We start from the raw sequence: 23,439 nt of genomic DNA, 5'->3' as shown, positions 1-23,439 counted from the left end.
TAATTGAAGAAACTGCAAAATTTACCAAGCTTGGTAGAAAAAAAAAGTGGGGCTTTTATTCAAAAAGAATGGGAAATTGCCATTGTGGAAGAAACCAATGCTGGGAGGAGCCCCTGCCGTGAGAAGCTGAGCCCAGTCCCCAGAACTCACGTAAAGTACTGGCTATATTATGGGTTTTTAGGCACATGTTTGTTTTCATAAATTTGGGTGGGAGAGGATGGGGAGAGGATTCATCTGGAAAAACTACCTTATAAAAATTGTTGCAAAGATATTTGGCTGCCCCAAAGTTGCTAACATTGACCCAACAAGTTATCAAAGCCTGGTTACAGTGTGCTTGGGACAATCCCAAGCAGGGACCCAAGGGCCCTATGCTGACGCAAAGTCAGGGTCCTTCCCGTGTGAACAACTAAACATTGGCCAACTAGGGAGAGTCAGGGGCGGGCTCCCTGTCATGGCGTGGGTCACAAGATGGACCAGACGTTGTGTTGCCACTGCCTCCACTGGATGGTGGGTGTTCCAGTCCCTTCACGAGAAGCCTTGCCTGTTCACAGGATAATATGGCGAGTTCAGGCTTCATATCCCCCGTTACTAGGAGTCTGAAGTTGGTTCACCCCCATAGATACTTGGGAGTCTCCATTGCACTAGGTTTGTACCTCACCTGGAAATGTCCCCAAAAGAAGTCATCTCTCCCAGTACCATCTCCTTCTACCTCCCCCAACCTGAACCCTCCTGTTCCCATCCCCCCATTCTTCAAGTCCACCCTCAATATGTATCTTTTTTAGTAAACACAGGGCCTTGTATATGCTTACATGCAAGTCAGGTTACTTACACTGATGACTAAACAACACAAAGGGGGCATGTGTAACCGGGCCTCCTGTTCAGGAAAACCCCAATGTGAGGGGAATAAAAAGAGCTGTATGTGGCTAGATTTAAAAAATTTATTAATGATGTAGTTCATAATAGTACATACTTCATCTGTTCAAGGGTATTTCTATCTGCTACCAAGGAAACACTTGAAGACTAGCATTATTGGTACCCTCAGGAAGGGAGACACAGCTATAACCATAACCCTCAGATCCAAGAAGTAATACAGCTCCTGTGCGTTTACTAGACCTGTCAGGACCCTTTCCCACGACCACCGTACCCCTGCAATAGGCATCCAACAAAATCAGCATAGCCAGCTCCCTATTATATCACCTGTCAGGAACAGTCTGAATCAATGCCAAAAAGTCATTCAAAAGGATTAAGGCTAGAGGCACAAACAAGAGCCAAGAGCAGCAACTCACTTCTTCGGCGTAGATTAATAATATGTTATGAAAGTGAAGAGGCTGGAAAACCAATTATTTCACCCTGATTTATTGATTTATTTAAAATGATTTACGTAAAGCACTACTGTGCTGCCTATTTGCCAACCACGATGTCACTTGCTACCTGGACAGAATGCCCCGGGGGAACAGAGGAAAACAACGGGTCATTGACCCTAAGCTGCTGACCGCAGTGCGCGGTTCTGTAAAACCTTGCTCGCTCCTCCACCCCAGCTGGTAGCTTCAGAGTACAAAACCAGAACACAGACTGAACCTGGGACCAGGGCCGGTCAGGAGCTATCCTGACTCTGTTCTACTTGAGACCCCTCTGTTCCACGTACACTGGTGTAGGAGAGCATATTCAGAAAAAGTCCCACGATGAAAGCGTCACCGAGCGTGGACTTTGAGAGTGAAAGGCCACATCGCACCGTTTGCCGTCTCTGCTTCCCGTGTGTGGTTCAAAGCTAGAGCTTTCCCCTCACTGCTCCTGCTGCCACCTGCTGCCCTGCTGCTCCGACCACCAAGGACTCTTATCCCTCTGGAACCCTAAGCAAAAATAAACCCTTTCTAAAGCTGGGCAGAGTATTTTAGTACAGCAACAGAAAAGTAACCAATACCTAGCTTGAATGGCAAGGCTGGTTGGTCTATGCCACCATCTTTCCACAAATCCGTACTTAGACTCTTCCTGAACTCCCATCTATGACTGAGCTGTGGAAAGCCTGTACTTCCAGACACTGCCAAGACCCGGTGCAAACACAGCAAGGCATGACAGACAGGGGGCCTAGCCACACTCTGGTTCCCATGCATGCTCTGTGACTGTTGAACTTTCATTGCTGTTGTTTTCTGAGACAAGAATGCCGCCGGAGTGCTGGTTAAAGGTGTGTGCCCCTCCATCCAGCTGGACTTTCTGAACACAAATTCCAATATGTTTCCAAGATGCCAACAGCAGAGCATAAACCAAACACTGAGCCCTCCTGAGTGTGGACCCCTGGGTCATTACACCGGTAGAACTCACATAAAGCAAGGGTAAGCAACTGTTTCCTGACTGGACCTAAGGCTCACTCCCAGGGAGAGAATAAATGTTCTTTTCTCTAGAAAATGTCGGCACAGACATCTGCCTTCATAGACTTATGAGTACGAAGTGCATTAAGACTTTATAAGTTATTTAGTTATAAAATAGATGAGGTAAAAACAGAAGACACAAGAGCCGATAAAGAAGATAAAGAAGAGAAGAGAAAACAAGGCCCTTCAAGTAACAGACACCATTGTAATGGATGGAGGACACCTAAAGACAGTCTTGTTGACCTCAAGGAACTCACACATGTAACAGAGTGATGAGCTGTCACCTGAATTGTCATGATAAGTGGTGTAAGACAGGTAGGCCAGAGGCTGTGAAGAGACCTGCTATCAATACCTGCTGGACAGTCACACAGAGCAGGTTCTACTGGGGAAGGAATGTTGTGACCTACTCTTCCCTCTAGGGGGAGCTCAAGGTCTTCTCCATGATATCTTGAAGGAACTTTTGTCTTTCCAGTGGGAAGGCACCTTAAGGTTCTGGTGTCTGGTCTTGGTGAATCTCTTCTTACAGATGTTTGCCTTTAGATTGTTCCCCTCTCGGTTCCCATGGTGCTGGCACATGCAGGTAGCCCATACTGCTGCTAGTCTGACTCTTCCCACCCTTTGAAATATCTGCTGGTCCACTTAAAAGACTAAGCAAGAACCAGAGAGTGCAGCCTTTTGGGTAGAAAAAGACTCATCTAGAAAATTTTTTGAGCTTAAGACAGATCATAACATGGTTTTGGGTGAGGTTTGTTTTGTTACTTTTTCTTTTTGTTGTTGCTTGTTCTGTTTGTTGTTTGTTTGTTTGGGGGGGTTGCATTCTAAATGATAGTGTTTGCCAAGGTATTGAAAGGAAATGGCAGGATGGAGTTCAGAAGTTTGAGACTCAAACATATCCAATGCTTCATAACCAACAGATGGTTCTAGAGTTTGCTTTCACCAATGTTTCATGACTATACCCTGGATTCAAAGTTTCAAAACTCCCGAATCTTGAAAAACCGTGCATGAAATATGTTCCAAAATTTCTCTTATTCACAAAAGCAACTGTATCTCATTGGAGGGTATTTCTCTGATTTCCAAATTAAGTTTCACTTACCTCTTTTGCATCTTTTCATTATATCTGTAAACCTGCATTAGTAGAATCTAGGATAGAAGGAGTCGTGGGTAGTCTCTGGCTATCTTGCTAGACAGCTACGAAATTTTGTAGAGTTGTATTCCCCTTCCACCAAAGGGATACATGCCCTAAGTTTTATTTAAATGTAGTTTTCCCTTCTCAATTCATAAATTAAACAGTCTAGGAATGGTGTGAGGAAAGCCAGATTCAAAGGAAACAGTAGCTAAGAAATTCACTTGTATAACAAGAAATTTCAACTGGCTCCTTATTGCACGAACCACAGTGGCTGAGCCTATGCCCCTATGCCTTTTGTTTTTGTTTATATTGTGCTTGTTGGGGAAGCTGACCTTGTTAGATATCAGTGTTCTGAAACAACTCAGTCACTACACATGAGAAATGACTTCAAGGTGCTGGGAGACTGAAGAGGAGACAGATTCAGCTTTACATAGAGTGCAATTTACTGAGAAGTGTGGTTTTACTCTCAGAGGTGTGATTTTTGGGAAGCAGAAAGATCTGGTAAATTTCTACAGTTTGGATCAGAAAGATGTATTTATTGGTTAGGACAAAGGCAACTTCATCCTACCCATAATATAACTGGTTTACATTAACTAAGATCAATGAGTCAGGGACATTCCTGGTGCTAGTCTATATATAATGCTAACAGAACAGAAATAGATGATAGACAGATAGATAGATGATAGATGATAGATAGATAGATAGATAGATAGATAGATAGATAGAAGGTTTTAGTGACCATTTTAGAGTTTTGGTTTCTTTAAAAAAACACAGAAATATTATAAAAATATGTTTGTGTTTTAATCTCAGGTGTGGGATATGGGGCTGTTTCAGATTATTCACAGCAGCTGACTATGATTTGTCTCATTCTGTAGCAAGAGTATAATTTTACTACTGGCAATTAATTTCTGGAATTTTGAATTTGAAGGACTTTTCAGGGATTATATAAAAGCTGGGGCCCTGGGGGTGGCATGTTGTTGTTCGGTGGGTTGTTGGTTGTTGCTGGTCACAGTGGTTTGCTAAGTAGCCATGCACAAAGAATAAAGAAGAGGAAATTAGATAACCTGATGGCCAAGATCAAACTTGCCCTAAGGAACTCAACACTTCTAATCAGCAGGAAGTAGTCTAATGACAACATTGTCCCCTTTCCTTTCTATCCTTTTTTTTCTCTCTCCTATCTAGTGTTAGAGGGTTGAAATGGTGGAAAGGAAGGGGAGAAGGGTAAGAAAGAAAAATCCACAAAGTAGCAAAAGACGATCTGGAGACTATATAGCAAGCAGCTGACTGTGGTTACAGAGTCAGTGACAGTTGGGATTCACCATGGCCAGTCATGTGAGGCTGAATCCATACAACTAGCCACAAGGCAGTGCCGTGGATATTTGCCAAGCAGACTACCAGAAAGTAATAGTGAAAGAACTTGCCTTGTATTAGATGCTGTACAAGACAAATTGTTGCAGAGTAATTAGTGGAGAGCTGGATGTGCTCCTAGAACCGCTCTTTCCTCATTCTCACCCGGCCCATAAGTAAGAGAGTTGACTATGCTGACATCTGGGCCTCTTCTTAACTGTTTTTGCAATCAGTATTATATCTTACAGAACTTCCCATGAACCCACAAGCAATTGTCCTCTTACCTTGATTTCCAGCACAAATGTGGCTTTCTTTCTATTTTTATATTCCATGGTTGTAACTGAGGAAATCTTGGTGTTCCTATAGAAGATGCTGGTCTCCGTTTTGCCCAGACATTTCCTGAGGCTCACTCAGGGTTCAGAACATTCTCACCTTCCTTAAACACGTTTGTCACACTTAGAATATAATACCAACTTGATGATGGGCTAAAAAGAGCTTGTTCTACCTCCCCGTTCTGATGACTCTCCCTTCTGGACCTCATAGCAGTTGCTGAGCTCCCTGTCTGGGAACTTATATGTAATCTTTTACATGTTTTACTTTCTCCTCTCATTCACAGTCATGTATAACTGTTACTCCAGAGATGTCCTCTTAATTCAGGTTTGTATTGTTGCGTCTTGGCAGAGAACATCACTTGGGAACCTTGAACTTCTAAAAGCTGTGGTCCTTTACCCTTCTTCCCATAATCCTAAAACTACACAAAGTGTGCTAAAACACACCTTCGAACATACTTTTAGTTGGAATGTGTACTGGCTAGTTTTGTGTCAACTTGACACAAGCTGGAGTTAGCACAGAGAAAGGAGTCTTAGTTGAGGAAAATCCTCCATGAGATTCTGCTGTAAGGCATTTTCTCAATTAGTGATCAAGGGGGAGGACCCAGCCCATTGTGGGTGGAGCCATCCCTGGGCTGGTAGTCCTGGGTTCTATAAGAAAGCAGGCTGAGCAAGCCAGGGGAACAAGCCAGTAAGTGACATCCCTCCATGGCCTCTGCATTAATTCCTGCTTCCTGACCTGCTTGGGTTCCAGTCCTGACTTCCTTTGGTGATAAACAGCAATATGGAAATGTGAGCTGAATAAACTCTTTCCTCCCCAACTTGCTCCTTGGTCATGATGTTTTGTGTAAGAATAGAAACCTGAACTAAGACAGAATATAACTTGTAAAGGATGAACTCTTAACACATTTCTGGTTCTTTTGTCCCTATGTAAAGCTGTTAAAAGCCAGGAACAGAGTAAGACTTTTACCATTGAAAGCAACTTCAAAACTGGGTGGTGGTGGCACACACCTTTAATTCCAACACTTGAGAGGCAGAGGCAGGCAGATCTCTTGAGTTCAAGGCCATCCTGGTCTATGGAGCAAGTTCCAGGACAACCAGGGCTACAAAGAAAACCCTGTCTCAAACAAACAAACAGGTAACTTCAATTCAACAGTTATACATTGACAAAATTAATCAGTAGACTCTTGCAGCCATGAAATGTGATTGATAGTGTGTATCACCAATCGATTATCTGGCTGGGCTTTAAAACCTTTCCTCTTCCCTCCTCTTTTCCCATAAATCTGTCTTTTCACAAAACAATCACTATAGAAGTTCTGAACCAACCAATGGATATGATCAAAGTGTCTTCTTTACCTTTTGAGAAGGCTTCCAGAGATGACTTGGAATCTTGTGAAAAGATGCAAAGCTAGGCTTTTGGTTTTTGCAAATCAGGATGAAAAACCAGAGCTTCCTCATCGGGGTGTCTAGGTATAAGCATCACTGATTTGGCAAGCAGGTGACAAAGCATTCTCACAGCCCCTAAAACTGTAAAGCAGGCATCCACATCTGTTCCATATGGACGGCCGCTTGCAACTGACCTTCTGGCAGTGAAGCAAGGCTGGGTGTTCACTTCTGGTCAGTTACAGTCTGAAACCAAGATCTGTTTAGCTCTGTTAGCCTTAATCAATTGACCGTGAAGGCTTCATGTTTCTGATAAGACCGTTGGAACCTAGTGGAAGGAACATTCATCAACCTAGAGCAACGACTGGCTGGCACATGAGAAAAGCCTGCTGTGGTCACCCAGACTCATACTTGGTTTTGATGGCAGTTTGGAACAAGCTTTATGGTGCTACCACTGTGATGTTAGCATCTGGTCACATCTGGTTTCTGTTGGCCGGCAGAGCCGGTAACTCAGGAGGGAATGGAAGGACAGCCACCTTGACACACATATGAGATGTGACAACCATATGCAGAGCAAGAAAGCAGCCCGTGAGGATCACTCGGCGTGCAAAGTCGTGGCAGAGCAAGAGACGGACATGTAAGCTAGCTTATGTGAAATGATTAGAGCTAGGAAGCCTCTTTGTGAGTTCGACGAAATACTTCTCCCCAGGAAATAGTTGAGTCAGTTTTGGGAGGTTTTCATTCTATCCAAAGCAAATTATCTTCAAAACAGTAATAGTCTACGGTCTCAGAAAATAAAATGTGAAGTCTGTTAGGGGAAGACCAGTGGGCCATGTTGTCCTTAGCAACAGAAGAGATGCAGTACCCGCGTGGCAGCATGCTGCACGGCACAGTCACTTGTGGCTGCAGCAGCACACACTCTGGTTAACCAATGGCCCCTTAATTGGGCTTAAGACCCACTCAAAGACCCACTCAACAAGATGGGGACCGTGCCTGGTACTGAAAGCCTATTTCGCTGCTCAACGCTGATGAAACCATGGTTTCAGGAAGAAAAATGTACAATGACTACAAACCAGCAGAATCTCCAACAACAATGTGCAAACATTTGTCTTTATCCCCACAGGTTAGCGTAGACTTCACCCCTCATCAAAGAACGTGCTCTTTGCAACAAATGAAGATAGCTGCAGAAAACCACAACCGGTCAATACACAGGACTGGGGAACCCAGACCCAGTGACTACATCTACAAAACACTCCCACACCCATAGCTCAGGGACCATTGCTGAAGGAGGGACAGGAGGACAGAGGATCGGGGACTTTACTGTGGGAATCTGTCTCCTAGGAACATCAGAAATTACACCTGTAAAATCTCAGCAGCATCACTGCCCAATTGTGAGCTGAACAAGGAGGACACCGACAGATGTGCCACACTGCACCAGAAAAGCCCATGAGACCTCGGTCTTACAGGAAGAACCACAGCAACGGCGTAATGCTGGGAGAAGAAGGGAGTCCCTCAAGAAGACCACACCATTGGTGACCCAGTGCAAGCATCACTAAAAACACACATGTGAGTAACATATGAACTCAGCAGGTTATGTTTGGAAAATACATGAATATTAAGTGCATATATGCACGTGATAAAAACAGGATAAAAGAGGTCATGAATCTAAATGGGGAGCGTGTGGGAAAGTTTGGAGGTGAGAAAGGGAGGGAGAAATGTAATTACAATACAGTCTCAAAAAGAAAGAAACAAGAAAAGAGTAGCAGAGTTGAGGGATTTTGTTAATTTGAGGCAATTCGTAGTCTGCACCCTGTGATCCTGATGTCCCAAGAAGGTGCTTCAACAAACATGCTGAGGACACATCCCCATAAACAATGGATGTGAGACAAGACCAACCGAGTGCCTTTAACAGGAGATCCGAATACACTTGTGCGAAAGGCTAGTGATACAATCCTGGATTTTAATGTGTGCCTGCACTAGTATGAAAATTAATGACTTTAATGTGACAATAAAGGATTTGACAGAAACAGCTCTTCCCATGGTGCTATTTGCCAAAATCCAATGGTTAGCGTTTTAATTCCTCCAAGGATTGTCTGTTTCAAAGACTGGAGTATATTCCTGAAGACTGGGACATTTTAGCTAACAGTCCAACAAGACAGGAAAAAAGCAGAGAGAGAAAGGGAGAGAGAGAGAGAGGTGGGGGAGGGAGGGAGGGAGGGAGGGAGGGAGAGAGAAGTAGAAAGGTTGAATTGTCTGACTGAATGTTTCTAACAGTATGTAAGCATTCTTTAAGATGAAATGCCAGCCACTCAGGTGTTAGACAGTAACTTTAGGACTCACTATTCCGAGGGGCTGACTTAATAATCTTCACTAGATGGTCAGCCTGCCAGCTCTGCTGCTCTAGAGAACGTCAGCTAATTCATGCACACAGAGGAACGAAAGCAGATCCATCCACAGGGTGAGGACAGGCACAGCTGAAAAGTTCTGAAGTATATTGTGGTCTGGTAATTTTATGATACCTGACAAAGTTATTGAGAGAGTAACCTCAATACCACAGCTTGTGCCTGTAAGTGTAAAGAGGCTGCAGATATACTTGGGGTTCCTGAGATGTTTTCATACACCATGTTACCCAAGTTGCTGGTCATTTGCATATCTTTTAAAGAGAGATGCTGAGTGGTGGTGTTGAGCTCAAGAGGTTTTTGAACAGGCTAAGATCTCTGTGGGGCTGGCTAAAAAGCATGGTGCCGTAATGGGGACAACAGATGTGGCCGGAACACATCTATCCATCCACTCGCCCAGTAAGAGACTAACAGATGGACTATATAGTGCCCATGCCTGTCAGTGAGAGATACAAATCCGCCTTCACCTGAGTGGACACTGTCACGGGCCTACCACCAGCACGTCCATGCAAGCTAGTAACAGGGGAAGCCACTATCAGGGGACTCACTGAACTCAGTGACATGGAAGGGCCCTCACAGAGAATAGCCAGTGACGGGGATAATCATCGCACAGCGCTGATGCACAGACCTGAGCTGGAGACAACCAAGCGTGATACTTCTGGTGCCTTACAACCTACCTTACAACATCCTGGGTCTGGGTTAGGCTTTTTTTCTCCTCTTCTATTCCAACAGGGTTACCGAAACAACAGCTAGAGTTTAGGATGGAAGCAGAGGCACGCCCAAAACCTGTAAGGACGTTAAGTGAAAACTGGCCCAGTGCCAGAAGTGGGTTAGTTCCCTGCGAGTGGTTAGCTAGAGATGCCCCTGATGCCTCACAAACCTTCTAAAGGCTATTGTCACCATGCTTAGTGGCATTCCAGACCTAGACAGTAAGCCCAAATGATTAAGGACACCTAGTGCTTTGGCTTTGGGGCACAGAAGGTAAAGCTGGGACTAAACTGGAAGCTCCCTCCTTACTGGCTGGTTTTCATAGTGCCACAGATGCTTGGTGTTTGGCACACAGGCTCCTTGGGGAGGACTGTCTTTAACATGCCTGCTTGGCTATGGACCCTACATGCTGAAGTACAGAATGCACACAGAATTCGCCTACTTGTGCAATAGTAACAAGGCATCAGGAGTGAGATCCAGTTTTCAGGTGGATTTAAGGCCAGCTCCATTGGAGGGAGTTCTTCTTAGGCATTGTAAACCAGGGCAAAATACCTGTGTCTGGAGAGGTCATAGGCCCAGTACGGGTAGTCACAGGTAGTTTGATGAGTGGATATGGTGTCTATTAAAACGCCTTCCAGACATGTATGCTTACATCCATAGATCTCCACTGGTGTCAGCTGCAATCAGTCATGGGAGGAAAGCGGCTTCTGCAGTACATGACGTATCATGCAGACTGCTAACCACCGCTGAAGCTCCTCAGAACCAGTGACGGTTGCTGTGGCACATTGTCCCAATGCTTAGCCATACAAGGACGTCTCTATCATCCCCTCCGTGGCTCAGAAAGCGCTGCCAAAGAGGAGCTGGAGAGAATGAGAAGACCCATAGAGGAGGAGTCCTACATAACCGTTTTCTCCAAACAGAAACGCTTTTAGAGAGGTGGGGTGGAGGGAGGGGAAAGGGTCATTAGGCTCGGGAGCTAAACAAAGTTCCCTGTTTGGGAAAGTTGAAACTTGCAGGATTTAGGAGCACCACTCTCCAGCTTATGAGAGCAGTAAGCAACTCCTGGGGTTGGAACCTGGCCAGCAGAACTTCTGAGATCTCTTAGACCTGCAAGCTGTGCAGAGATGTCAGGAAGCCACTCTCCTGAGGTGTCACTAGTATTGGGGGACTTGTCTTGATGCAGCTGCTTTTGAGTCACATTTAAAAAAAAGATTTGATATAAATACACCGTCTCTGTCTTCAGACACACCAGATGAGGGCATCAGATCCCATTTCAGATGGTTGTGAGCCAGGATGTGGTTGCTGGGAATTGAACTCGGAACCTCTGGAAGAGCTGTGTTCTTAATGCTGAGCCATCTTTCCAGACCCTTTTCAGTCATCCTTGTAAGTAATTCATCACCTATACTTGTTATTTACCCAACCAAAACTCACTGTTTGACCAAGTGCAATCCCTTTGGCTTGAGGGTTGCATTTCTGGGTCTGATGGGGTTAATGGCTGAGCGCATGCGCCTATGTTGTGTCTCCTCAGGAAAACCCTGTTCACAACATATGTCGTGCTAGTGTCAGAACTGCAGAATCACTGTGGGCCATCACTGTGTAAGTTTCTAACACTGTCACTGGCAACCTACAGAAACATTATGTAAAGTAAAATGATTCCCAACAAAAAGTATCTTTGGAGAAATATCTGAAAACCCAAAGTAGGTGATGGGATTATCGAAAAGACCCAGGAACAGATATTATAAGTAGAAACAGGATCACCTTAAGCTGTCAAAAAAGTCTATGGATGTGAGGCACTGTCTCCAGTGTCACACACACTCTTGTGTGCCCTTCATTCTTCCGTCATATGTCTCTTCTGTAAGCCCCACTGCCATGAAATCTGCAGTCAGGGTAGAGAATGCAAAGGATTGTCCACATTCTGCAGAAATAACTCATTAGCTTGCTGTTTGCACTAATTTAACCTGTTTTCCCACTGTAGTCGGAGTAAAAACTGCTCCGGTTCAGACTTCCCAGACCTGACTGTCTGAACCCTGTACACATTGGCTTTGCTGCCTACTATCCTCTTACTCGAACTAGCTTTCTTCTAGCTCCTTGACAAGTCTACAGTAGCTGTTAACTCTAGAGCACTGCCTTGTGTGGGAAGCGTTTCCCTTGGCTACTGTCTTCCCATACATTTAATGTAAGTTCCATTTAAAACCCCCCCACCCTCCCCCCCGCCCCTCCCCCCCCTGCACTTCCTGGTCCATCTACCCGCTAACCCACTTCCTGCTAGTCCCTTAATTCTCTTCTTTGCTGTTTCAGTTTCTTCTTTCATCCTCTTCCAGAGCACAAGCTGCCCACCAGGGTGTCTTCTGTGTTTAACCATGGCTTTGTTTGACTTGGTGCCTAGTAAAGGAATGAAAAGAACCCAAACAATTAGAGTAAAGGGGCCCACAATGGAACTACCTCAGGGAGGGGGTAGATTTGACAAAGAAAAATGGAACTAAAGAAGAAAATTAGGAGTGCCCCTGTGGAGGGGGAGGGGGAGGGGGACGGGAGCGGGGTGGGGGAAGGGGATAACATTTCAAATGTAATTACATACAAAGTGTATCTAATAAAAAAATGCCAGAGAGGGGTGGGGGAGGGAGAGAGACATCAAGCATGAGAAATGGCTACCACTCAAAGGACATTAATTCGGAGGGGGGAGAGGAGAAGAAAAAGAAGAAGGAGGAGGAGGAGGAAGAGGAGGAGAAGATGACAGAGAAGAAGAAAATTAGGGAGAGGAGAAAATAGTAGGAGCGGGAAGTGGTTATGGTGGACACCGTTGTGTAACTTTTAGACACACCCTCTGCACAGAGGGTGTGAAAAGAGGACCTTTGTACACAGATACTTTCAAACACCGGTCCTCAAGACCTCTGTTGGGCTGTAGGTGCTGGTACATCTTCCTGGGGCTTCCGTGAGAATCTCTTACAAACACTGTCTCTGGGGGCTTCACAGCCTGCTCGGTGCTGCCAGGACAAGCCAAGGAACAGTGAAGAAACAAGCACTACACTGTACCTCACCTAGTGAGGACGGAGGTGGTCAGGTAGCCCCACTTTATCTGGAACCAGTGTAAGCTCTGGCATTGCCCATGACTATGGTTGCTCACAGTCAGCAAGCGATAGCCTCAGGTTGTTTCAGTGCTGCATGATGTAAATGTGTCCATGTGGTAATGGTGTAGGGATGCTGTAAGGGAAAAAAATGCATACAGAAAGAGAATGACAGAGCTGGAGAGGTGGCTCAGAGAGGACCTGAGTTTGATTCCAATACCAGCTCGGGTTGTTAACAAGGACCTGTAACCCCAGCTCGAGGGGATCTTCTGGGACCCAAAGCCTCTGGCTTCCACGGATATGTGTGTGTGTGTGTGTGTGTGCATAATATATGTCTATGATCCTAGCACTTAGGAGGTAAAGTCCTGGCCAACATGTCAAGAATCTGTATAAAATTCAAAGGTTTTAAACAAACAAACACACAGAAGATGCCAGAATTCTCTTCAGGAAGTCTCAGCAGAACCAGTACTTCCTTTTTAACTGGTATATTTATGCAGTTACACTCAGTGGCTTAAGACTAATGAGGATAAATTCTGAAAGATGAGAAAGATTGTTGGAGATTTTCACACACACACCCCCACCATAACCTGTGCACTTCTTAGGGGACGAGAATCCCAGCTCTCCTACAGCCCCCTGCTCAGCACTTAAATGAACCTGCAGCCTGGCAGCTCTTCGCTGCCTTTTCCACTTCTCCGGCCTGCGTAACATCTCTGGGTCTGAACTTGGGCCTGGAAGGCGAGGGTAATCAATCATTCTCCCTCAATGATTGTGGACTGGAAATTTAAGAGCAAAAACAATGTGACATCCGAGCTGGGCAACAGCTTAAATCCTAATATAATTATCCATTCTCATGAAGAGACTTGCTGGCTGCTGGTTTAATAACTATTGTCCGGGGACATTTGCTTGTAAGATTCAAGAGAAGGAAGCTTCAGAAGCTAGTCCTGGAATAAGTTCAACAGGAGCCTCGGTTAATTTCCAGAATGAACAACTGGGGTTTGTTAGACTAGAGGTGGGGCCGGATGTAAGCTGAACTGCAAATCTTTAGAAGTCACGTGAAAAGCCATTCTCTAGTTTTAGCAGTGGTTGGGCTCAAAGAGCTACTATGCAGGTGAAAGGCACATGCCCTATGTCCCCATTAAACAGGATCACAAATACCTTACTAAATACACAAAAGTGGACTAGGTAGATGGCTCAGTTGATAAAGTACGTGTCACATAAGGCTGAGGTTCTGCGTTTATTCCCCAGCACGCAGGCAGAATGGCCCAAATCTGCAGCAGTGTAGTGGGAAACAGAGGCAGGAGGCTGTCTGGAGCTTGCTGCTTAGCCAGTCTAGCCAACCTGGTAAATTTTATGTTCAGTGACGTCCCCTGTCCGCAGAGAACAACTGAGAAGGATACCAGATGTTAACCTCTGGTCTCCATACAACTGCAGATACATGAATGTATTCCTACACATAAACATGCTATCTCCCACACACAATCAAAACATTTTAATTGTAAAAACTATTCTCTCCCACACATGTGTGCCCTTCAACCCCTGAACATATAAGTCGGGAGGCTTTTACTTCACAGCCCATTCTTGGTCTCCTACGTTACAACATCCCCAGTAGTAAATGAGGACGAACCTTGGGCAGCAAATGTAGGGACAGGGAGAAGGCTGTGCTCCTAGTATGGAGTCGCTCTTCGGTCCCCTGAAATATCCACCTGCCAAGGAGTCAGACTACGACAGAAACGCTCAACACTGATTTTGTATCTAGCTGAAGCAACTAGACTTGGGTTGTTTAGAAAGCACATGGAGATTCTGCTGTGGCATTCACTCTGAGCACCGGAGAGCCAGGTCACCGCCTCCAAGACAACCGACACAGCACAACTTTGACATTTTTATTACACCAGGTCAAGGAAAACGAATAGAACATGGCAACATGGCCCCGCCTTCTTCGGGCATATATCCTAAGCACACATCCATTCTACCTTGAGGAAGGAATTCGTTCAAAGGCATCTGACTGCTCACCACACTCTATCCTTAAAATCCTAACTCACGTCTTACACCACAGTGCACAAGATTTTTTTTGGCAGTCATGGGTTCTGCCATGAGGCAGAACTTGCAGACAACAGAGAAGATGACTGTCAGTGACGTTCGTCCTCACTGAGCGGGACAGACTGAATGAGGCAGTGTGGCTGTGTAGAGGGACAGAGATCCAGGCCTGTAGCAAACGGCTGCTTCTGGATTTACCAGTCAGGGCTTCTCACTTGGATGCATTCCTCCACTGTCCCAGAGCCTCTGCACCTCTGAACAATGAAATATCTGCAAGCAACCACGTCTAAATAAAGAGTTCAGTGTGCCTCTCCCAGAAATAGCTAATTGGAGAAAAGCATTTCTTGGCACCCCTAGAGTAGGCTGGGATGAAAGTTGTATCTTAGGCTGGAGAAGAGCCCAATGTGTTTCACAAGGTTGGGCTCCACCACGTAGGCCCGCTCCCCCTTGGCTCTCAGCAGAGAGTATAGTGCCATGTCTTTGCCAAAGCCCTTGTGGCAGTACACCTGGGACAGGTAGGTGAGGGTCCTGCGGGCAGCAGGGGCAGGAAAGAGCATGGCTGGGGTGCAACACTGAGACGCAGGGACCACACTGTACAAGGAAGGACTCAGGCGCCGCAGTTCCAGGAAATAGTGTCGGCCTACCAGTTCCACCAGCCCCATGCTGTAGACACAGAAGAAAAGCATGACAGGCCAACTGAAGCCCGGGCGGCAGGCAAACCTCATGTATAACCAGGTTAGCACAGGCCCCAGCAGCATGCCCACCCCAACCCACTCCAGGATCCGCATGGGCTCTGGGTTGATGTAGTGCTGTAGCCTCTCGGGGTGATAGAGCTTTAGATACAGGGCATCCTGGAGGTGTGACTCAGAGAAGCGAGCACGCAGTAGGTGCTCCAGTACCGGGAAGATCTGTTCTTCCGGAATAGCGTCATCCTCCACCATCAGGACGTAGTCTGGGTTGTAGGTCTGCAGCGATGACTCCAGGCAATAGACATAGTCTTGCTTCTCCTTCTCAAACGAGTTAGTTGACGGGTCATCACCATAATCATCTTCCGTGCCCTCATAGCGGTTGGCCACAGGGACATACTTAGAGAGCAGCTTAGCATCAAAATGGCTCACACTCCGTTCCACATTGCACAGGAACAGCTGGTGTCCCTCACACTGGGGACCGCACTGCTGCAGAAGCCGATGAAACTGGGACACTACCTGTAAGACATAGTGAAAGCCAGGCTGCCTATCCACAGTGATTATGGTGATCACCAGCCAGGGCCGGGGAGTGGCCTGCCAGACAATGGGCACAGAACCATTGGCGGAGGGCAGCTCTTCGAAGTAGTGAAGGGCAGCCTCTCCCTCCTTCAGGCTCTGCTGCAGGAAGTCTTGGCTCATCTGGTTTAGATGCCAATGGCGCAGATAGAAGTATGAGTGGAGAAGCCGGTGGCAGGCCAGAGGGGCCAGTAAGCCAAATGTCACCACAGTTAGAACGAAGAGCTGCACTGCTGTGCTGCCCCAGGAGAGTCGCCGAAGCCTCCGCAGAAGCATGGCAGCTGGAGAGGTTGACGTGCTCATGAGGTCAACTTTTGGTCATGTCTGGTCCCAAGAACAAAGCATCCTGGATCTCAGGCCAGAATCATTAAGTCAGACCTAAAGAGAAAACGTAGAATCAGAAAACAATACTTTGAAAATGCCAACAATACAGCCCAGCACACGCGGAGTCAGAAATTCTAGTTCAAGGTCATGTAGCCACTAGAGACTTGAAAAGAATTTTCGGCAGTGGTGGCTTTCTTGCATTCTGACTACCGGCGAGCCTTGCTGTGCTCACAGGTTAAGACGCCCTGAGCGTTCCACCAACTCTCCACGCCTAAAGATGCGATATCAGCTTCACAGGGTGCCATAAGACGACCAGTAGTTGGAAAAACTATTAATTTAATTCACTTGCTACAAAAGACATAGGTGCACAGAACAAAACCAGAAACAATCAACAAACAAACACAAAAGACCAAGGCTGGCCACAGAAGACACACATGGCTTGAGCAAGCAAAGCTTAACCATAGCACTGACTGTGAGTCTGCGAGCCTTTCTGCAACCCAGCAGCCAGGGTGCTTGCTATTTAATGTCACCTTTGATTTCTCTAATCTCAGTCAATCGAATCACTTCATTCTGATTCTCCTCCTAATTTGTTTTGATAGGACTATCATTTGAGCCAGTAGGAGAAAGTACCTTCTTTACCCGAGCAAACGGTGGATTTAGAGAGGGGAGGGAAACATCCCCATGGAGAACCTACAATGGGGCTTTTCAGGGAGGTGGGGGAGGATCAGCAGAAGAAGCAGCAGCCTGGTCCAGAAAGGAAAGTCTTGAGACATGATGCCCCAGGTGTGAAACCCAGACCTGCTACTCAGCTGGTAGGAAGTCCTTTCACTTCTCCATATCCTGGATTCCTCAGCTCTAAAATAAAAATAATCTGGCTGGTAGATTTACCACAAATATTAATAAATATTCCAGAGAGAAACATTACACAGAATAAAAATGTCATTAAAGTATGTCCCGTGAAGCTAGTCAATAAAGTGCTTGCTATGCAAACAGAGAACCCCAGTTTGAACCCTAAGACCTGCCTCTCCCCAGAACTGTATGTGGAAACACAGCCTTATAACCCTCCAGGAGGCGAAGACAAGTAGATCCTGGAGCTCACTGGCAAGCCAGGCTAGCCCGATGGCCCAACTCCCGGCCAGTGCACAGATCCTAGAGTAAAAGCAGTTAGAGGCTGGAAAAGTGGTTTAATAGAAAAGAGGGACTGCTGTATAAGCATAAAGTCCTGAGTTTAAATTCCCAGATCCCACATAAAAACCAGCCCAGGTAAGATTTGCGTGTAATGCCAGTATTCCTATGGGGAGACGGGAAGCATAAAAAGAATTCCTAAAGCTTGGAGCCAGCAAGTCTGGTGTGGGCAGCAACGAGACCATCTCAAACAAGACAGAAGGGAAGGTCTGACAATAAAGGTTTGTCTTCTGACCTGTGCAGTCCCCCATGACACATTCATATACATGAACATGAAAACACACATCAAAAAAGAAAAAAAGCAAGGTTGACTTGTCTGAGACATTTAAGGTTCGTTTTTTAGCCTTCACATGTTCATTCACACATGTACATACACTACATAAACTATATCTGTGAGTGCACCCTCCCCTCACCCCACACACAGAAAAAAAATAAAATTGATGCTCAAATTTGAGTAATATTTGAGGAGCAAGAAACTCTAACATTTCTGGTGGAAAACAGATTCACACCAAACAACAAAATTAAAAATAGTGAAGCTAGTATAAGAGCAGTTGGCTTAAGGCAAAACTCACTGATAGCTAAAGCATCAAAAGTGTACCGTTGCCTCCAAAGGTTTGTAGCTACTTGAAAGAAAATGGTCCAGCTTGTACACGATGCGGGGTTCTCCATGTCTCGTGAGGTTCAGCTGTATTGTCTGCCGTTAGCAGTCACACTGAACTTCATTTCCCAGTTTCTGCCCTTCAGGGCAGGGGTCATATGACTAGAGCTTGCCAAGAAGGCGTGAGATGAATGGAACACCTCTGTGGATCTAGAAGAGAGCCTGCCCCCATTGCTCCCCTGTCCCTTCCTGACACCTACACTGTTTAGTGCTGTAAGCTACATGCAAACCATTGCCCCCACACTAATGTCTCTGGACTTGTTCTGTGGGGTAGTTATTCTGACCTGCTCTCTACAGTCATGTAAAACACCACAGCTCTTCTATGTTGGGACACATTTCAAAGAAGCAGAGTCAAGTCTGCAACAGAATGGTCCCGGGAACAAAGATGGGAGTCAAAGGAGTTTAGTTAGTAATGTCAAAAGATCTGGAGAATAACCCAAAAGGAAAAGAAACAAAGAGCTTTTGGTAGCATATGACCCTGGGGCTCGGTGGCTTGTGAACATCAGAATACTATAAACTTGTTCTTTTACTCTCTGATCTGAGTCCACAGTTTAGAACATCAGACTGGTACCTCACCTGGCCTCAGTCTCTCATCACTATTGCTGGAAACCCGATATCAGCACCGAGGCAACCCCATGCCTGTAGCTGAGAAGCTCTGGGAATAGGGCCATTTGGGTGGTTTCTGCTCTCACTATTTTTTCTGTGCTGGTTATTACCCAAGGAAGCAAGACCATATATAGAGGACGGAACTAGATGCAAAGTCAACAAGATAAGACAATCAGCCTTGAGAATGCCAGGTGTACAATAAATGCTGTGACTTACGATGGTAGTAGGCAGGTCACAATGAGATGGAAGTGTTCATGTTGACATAAGAGGACCTTTAAGCCTAGGAATTTTCTCTACTGTAAGAAATAAAGCCAGTAACATCTTACAAGTCCTTTACTCTCTCTCTGTATGTGTGTGTGTGTATGTATGTATGTATGTATGTGTGTGTATGTATGTATGTGTGTGTGTGTATATATGTGTGTAAGTATGTATGTATGTTTGTGTATATGTGTGCATGTGTATGTGTGTGTGTGTGTGTGTGTGTGTGTGTGAGTGAGTGATTCTACAGATGATCAAGGAAGAAGAGGGGCTTATTGGCAGTGCCTAGTGTCTCTGCGTGCAGTGATCATCTCCTACTGGGAGGACAAACAGTCACAAACTTTAGGATTTACAGTAATGACTTAGCATTCTCTCACACAGGTCTGTTGACAGTGATGGCCCTGGTGGATTCAAGTACAGAGGGCAGGGTGGACGCAGGCACCCAATGTGCTTCTCCTCGGGGATCAAAGTGCAGAGGAAATGGCTACCAGGGCTGGGCTCTTGGCTCAGGTAGAAGCTAAGGCGGAGTCAATCTGAATCTTTGCTGGTGTGGTGCACATCAAGGCTACTCATCCCATCCACTGGCAAAGCAAAAGGAGCAGGGAAAGTCACTCTTCTGACAAGTAAGGGTAGGAGGAAGGTCACAGTTAGAAACAAGGACCTGTAGACCGATTCCTAGACCCTCGGAAGAAAAGAAAGTATCTCACAGTCTGCTTAGAGAAAGCCCCAAACCCTCTCTGGGCATAGGCTTTGTCCCCAAACTCTGGGGAACTGAAGAGTCAGCAGACTTCCACAATGAGCCCTGAGGTACAGTGAGAACTAAGGTGTTTCGACATTCCCATTTTCATATGTGGAGTTACAAGCACTTCAGGTATTCATGACTATAAGCAAGAAACAGTGAATACCCTTATTCTGAATATCTGAAGAAACAGTCTGAATATTTTGAACAAATAAAAGCCTCATGACAGCAAATGTCCATAATGTGGCTATTAAGCAGAAAATGGTTAGATTCTAGGGTGCTATTAAATTACTTTCAAATTCTTTATATGAGGGAAGAAGGGGGAGTGAGGAAGAGACAGCTACAGCCAGCCAATGAGAAGAAGGGAAGAGAAGAAAGAAGGGAAGCGAAAGAGGGATAGAGAGAGAAGATTAAGAGGAGAGAGAAAGAGAGACTTTCTTGCTTTTTTCTTTTTTCTAAGCATGCAGAGTTTAACTACCCCAGTTTCTTCTGAACATTCTAGAATGGACAGGTAGAACTGCCCCCTTTTCATTGACCTTACTGGTTTTGTGACAGAGTCAAAAAAGAAATGGAAAGTCATAAACTAGCTCTCAGAGCTACTTGGTCACACTCATAGACCCAGTCACACATACTTACTCTCCAAATTCATTCACAGAAACAGAAGGGGGCACTGAGCGCCCGACATCAGTGCTCAGGGAGATACATATCACCACCTCCACGGGAAGAAAAGAAAACACTGTTGATCGTTTGAACACTCAAACAAGCACACCCATGTGGGTTGTAGAAAACGGAAACATAATGATTGAATGACCAGCTTAGCAAAAATCTGTAAGTGATACAGACATTCAAGAGTATGTTCTTGTCCTTCGGGGCACGGTGAGATGTGGTGTCCCCTCAACACCTACTGCTTATTGGACTTTCCTGACAGAGTTTCACATAGCTGGCCTAGAGGACCTGAACTTAAATACATAGAATTGTTTCTTCATTCACAGTTTGAGGGACAGAGTTTTTCTCCCTGTGGGGCGCTGCCTGCACATTCTCCATTACAAGATGGCGCTGACATCCGGCTGGAGTTAGCAGTAAACAAGTCATGTGCGCACGTGCTGGGTAACTTTCCACTCCTTGAGCCCTGCCTCTCCCGTGGCGTCACAGGGCCTGATGAGTTTCAACCAATCAGGGGGCTCCACGTCCAAGGCGAGGCCTGATTCCTATATAAGGGGATGGGCTAGATAGTTCGTGGTCTTCGCTTCTACTTGATGTAAGCTTATGCTCTGCCTCTCGAGAGCGTTAAAGCTTTACCACAGAAGAATCTTATTTTGTGTGCCGCGTCGTTCTTGCTGGCGAGACGGTTGCGCGGGACATCTCCCGACCTATGAATGTAGGCAGAAGTAAGCCATAATGTAACTGGATGGCAGGGAAATGTTGTATCTGTGTTAACAGTTCCCAGTGGGGTAGCCACCCCTCTGGGGTCACATGTCACATACCCTACTATCGTATATTAACATTATAGTTTATAACAGTAGCAAAATGACAGTTATGAAGTAGCCACAGAAATCATTTTATGGTTGGTGAGTCACCACAACCTGAGGAACTGGATTAAAGGGTTGTGGCATCAGGAAGGTTGAGAACCACTGTTCTAGATGATTCCTCTGACACCTTTTACCAGAAGTCCACACCATCCCTAAGCTTACTGATGAGACTCACGCCCCATTGACACTGTAGTCTGACTGGTTTTCGGAGTCTGCAGGAAAGAACGTTTCAGTTCTAAGGAGGTAAATATTGCAATGTAAGGTACAGCCATTCCCTTAACTGGATTCCCCCCTATTGCCACATCTTGGTTGTAGGACTCAGAAAACAAAGGATAAAGACACGGGGACAGAAGCCTGCATTAGGACTATGAACAGGTACACAGAGTGACAGCAGATGCTGTGTTTTAGCCAAGGAGCCAAGGGGATTTGGGAGACAGGAGGTAAGAACCTGAGAATTGTGTATTTCCCCCAAGTCCACCTTCCTTCATGAAAGATACCACCACTTTCCCTGGCGTCTAAGAGTCTAGCAGGTTCTAACTTCTCACTCCCTTTCAGGTCCTTCCCAATTCCAGGGCCTGGGACCTGAACAGAGACCTATCAGGAACAGGAAATGGCTAAGGAATACCTTTTTAAAATGGTAATTAGGAAAATGAAAATCAAAACAACTTTGAAATTCCATCTTACTCCAATCAGAATAAAGTCAGCAAAACAACCAACCATGAATGCTGGAGAGAGCACAGGGGGAGGGAGCCCTCTTTCCCTGCTAGTGGGGTTGCAAACTGGTGCAGATATAAAGGAAATTGTATGGAGAACACTCAAAAGCTAAAAGTAAATCTGCTATATGAGCCAGTTATACCACTCCTTGGCATGTGCACCGCTCCTCTGTTCACAATATCTAGTAAACGGAACAAAATAAAATGTTCTTTAATCACCAAAGGCATGCATAACGAAAACGCAGAACACACACCATGAACATTGTTCCGCTGTAAGCAAAAAATGACACCGTGAACTTTGCAGACCAATGGATGGAACTAGAAAAGATTATCCTGAGCGAGGCAACCCGGACAAAGAAACAGACATCCTATGTTCTCTCTCAGCTGAGGTGCCAGCTCCAAGTCTTCAAACGTTAGTGCAGAAACCAACAAAGTAAAAGGGGAGCACAGCTGGGGTAGAGTTGGGGGAGACATAGAAAGGGGAAGAGCAAGGTACAGATGCTCTGATTGGCTAAGTGGGTGAAACGGTGGAGCTCTAATTAGGGAGGGGAGGGAAATAAATATAAAAGGAGGGTAAAATATCGAACTCAGCCCCCACAGATAAGCACGGTCTCTAGCCCTCAAGGACACAGAAGGAAACCATTACAGAAAGCCACAAACAATTAAAATACCAAGTTGTGGAGCCCAGTCCCAAGGGATACACCTACGAAATAATTCCCACACATAACACTCAGAGAACACTGTGGAAGAGGGGGCAGAAAAAAGTGTGAGAGCCCAAGGATCAGGAAGTTTGCTGGGAGACTGTGCTCCAGACAGCATCAGAAGTTACAGCCACGAAATCTCACAACACGTCTGCCCAGCCACAAGCTGAACAAGGGCAAATGACATGCCGAGGTGGACAAGGGAAGTACTTGAGGGCCTAAACACTGCACAAAGAACTACAGCAACTTAGGAATGTGAAGAGCGGGAGAAGTGTCTTCCCATCGAAGAGCATACAAACCAGTTACTCAATATTAAATGTCCATCCCTGAAAACATAAATACAAGTAACATGCAACTGTGATGGTTTGTACATGCTTAGCCCAGGGAGTGGCATTATTCAGAAGTGTGGCCTTGGCATAGGTGTGTCACTATGGGTGTGGGCTTATGACCCACATCCTAGCTGCCTGGGAGTCAGTCTATTAAATGTTGTTCTTTGTAAGACTTGCCTTGGTCATGGTGTCTGTTTACAGCAGTAAAACCCTAAGACAGTAGCTGAGCAGGCTATACTTAGGAATATCTATCTATCTGTCTGTCTGTCTGTCTGTCTGTCTATCTATCATCTATCCATCCATTCATCTATCTATCTATCTATCTATCTATCTATCTATCTATCTATCTATCTATGCGTGTAACAACAATTAATGAAT

The 23,439-nt window shown here is 45.5% G+C and overlaps 1 protein-coding gene across 3 annotated transcripts in view; it reads right to left on the bottom strand.

Annotated features, from left to right (window-relative positions):
- Window positions 1-14,609: 14,609 nt before the first annotated feature.
- Window positions 14,610-23,439, bottom strand: part of PGAP4 (post-GPI attachment to proteins GalNAc transferase 4) — a 13,425-nt gene continuing 4,595 nt past the window's right edge. For all 3 annotated transcript variants that reach the window (XM_080940293.1, XM_080940294.1, XM_080940295.1), the window contains exon 2: window positions 14,610-16,397. In XM_080940293.1, coding sequence (XP_080796419.1) covers window positions 15,111-16,322 — 1,212 coding nt within the window. In that variant the 5' untranslated portion in view covers window positions 16,323-16,397 and the 3' untranslated portion in view covers window positions 14,610-15,110. The remainder of the gene's footprint in view (window positions 16,398-23,439) is intronic.

This window comes from Micromys minutus (genome assembly GCF_963924665.1).
Source record: "Micromys minutus genome assembly, chromosome: 28".
NCBI classification, from domain to species: Eukaryota; Metazoa; Chordata; class Mammalia; order Rodentia; family Muridae; genus Micromys; species Micromys minutus.
The sequence above is the reverse complement of the archived record's forward strand: the minus strand, read 5'-3'. Positions and strand labels throughout refer to the sequence as shown.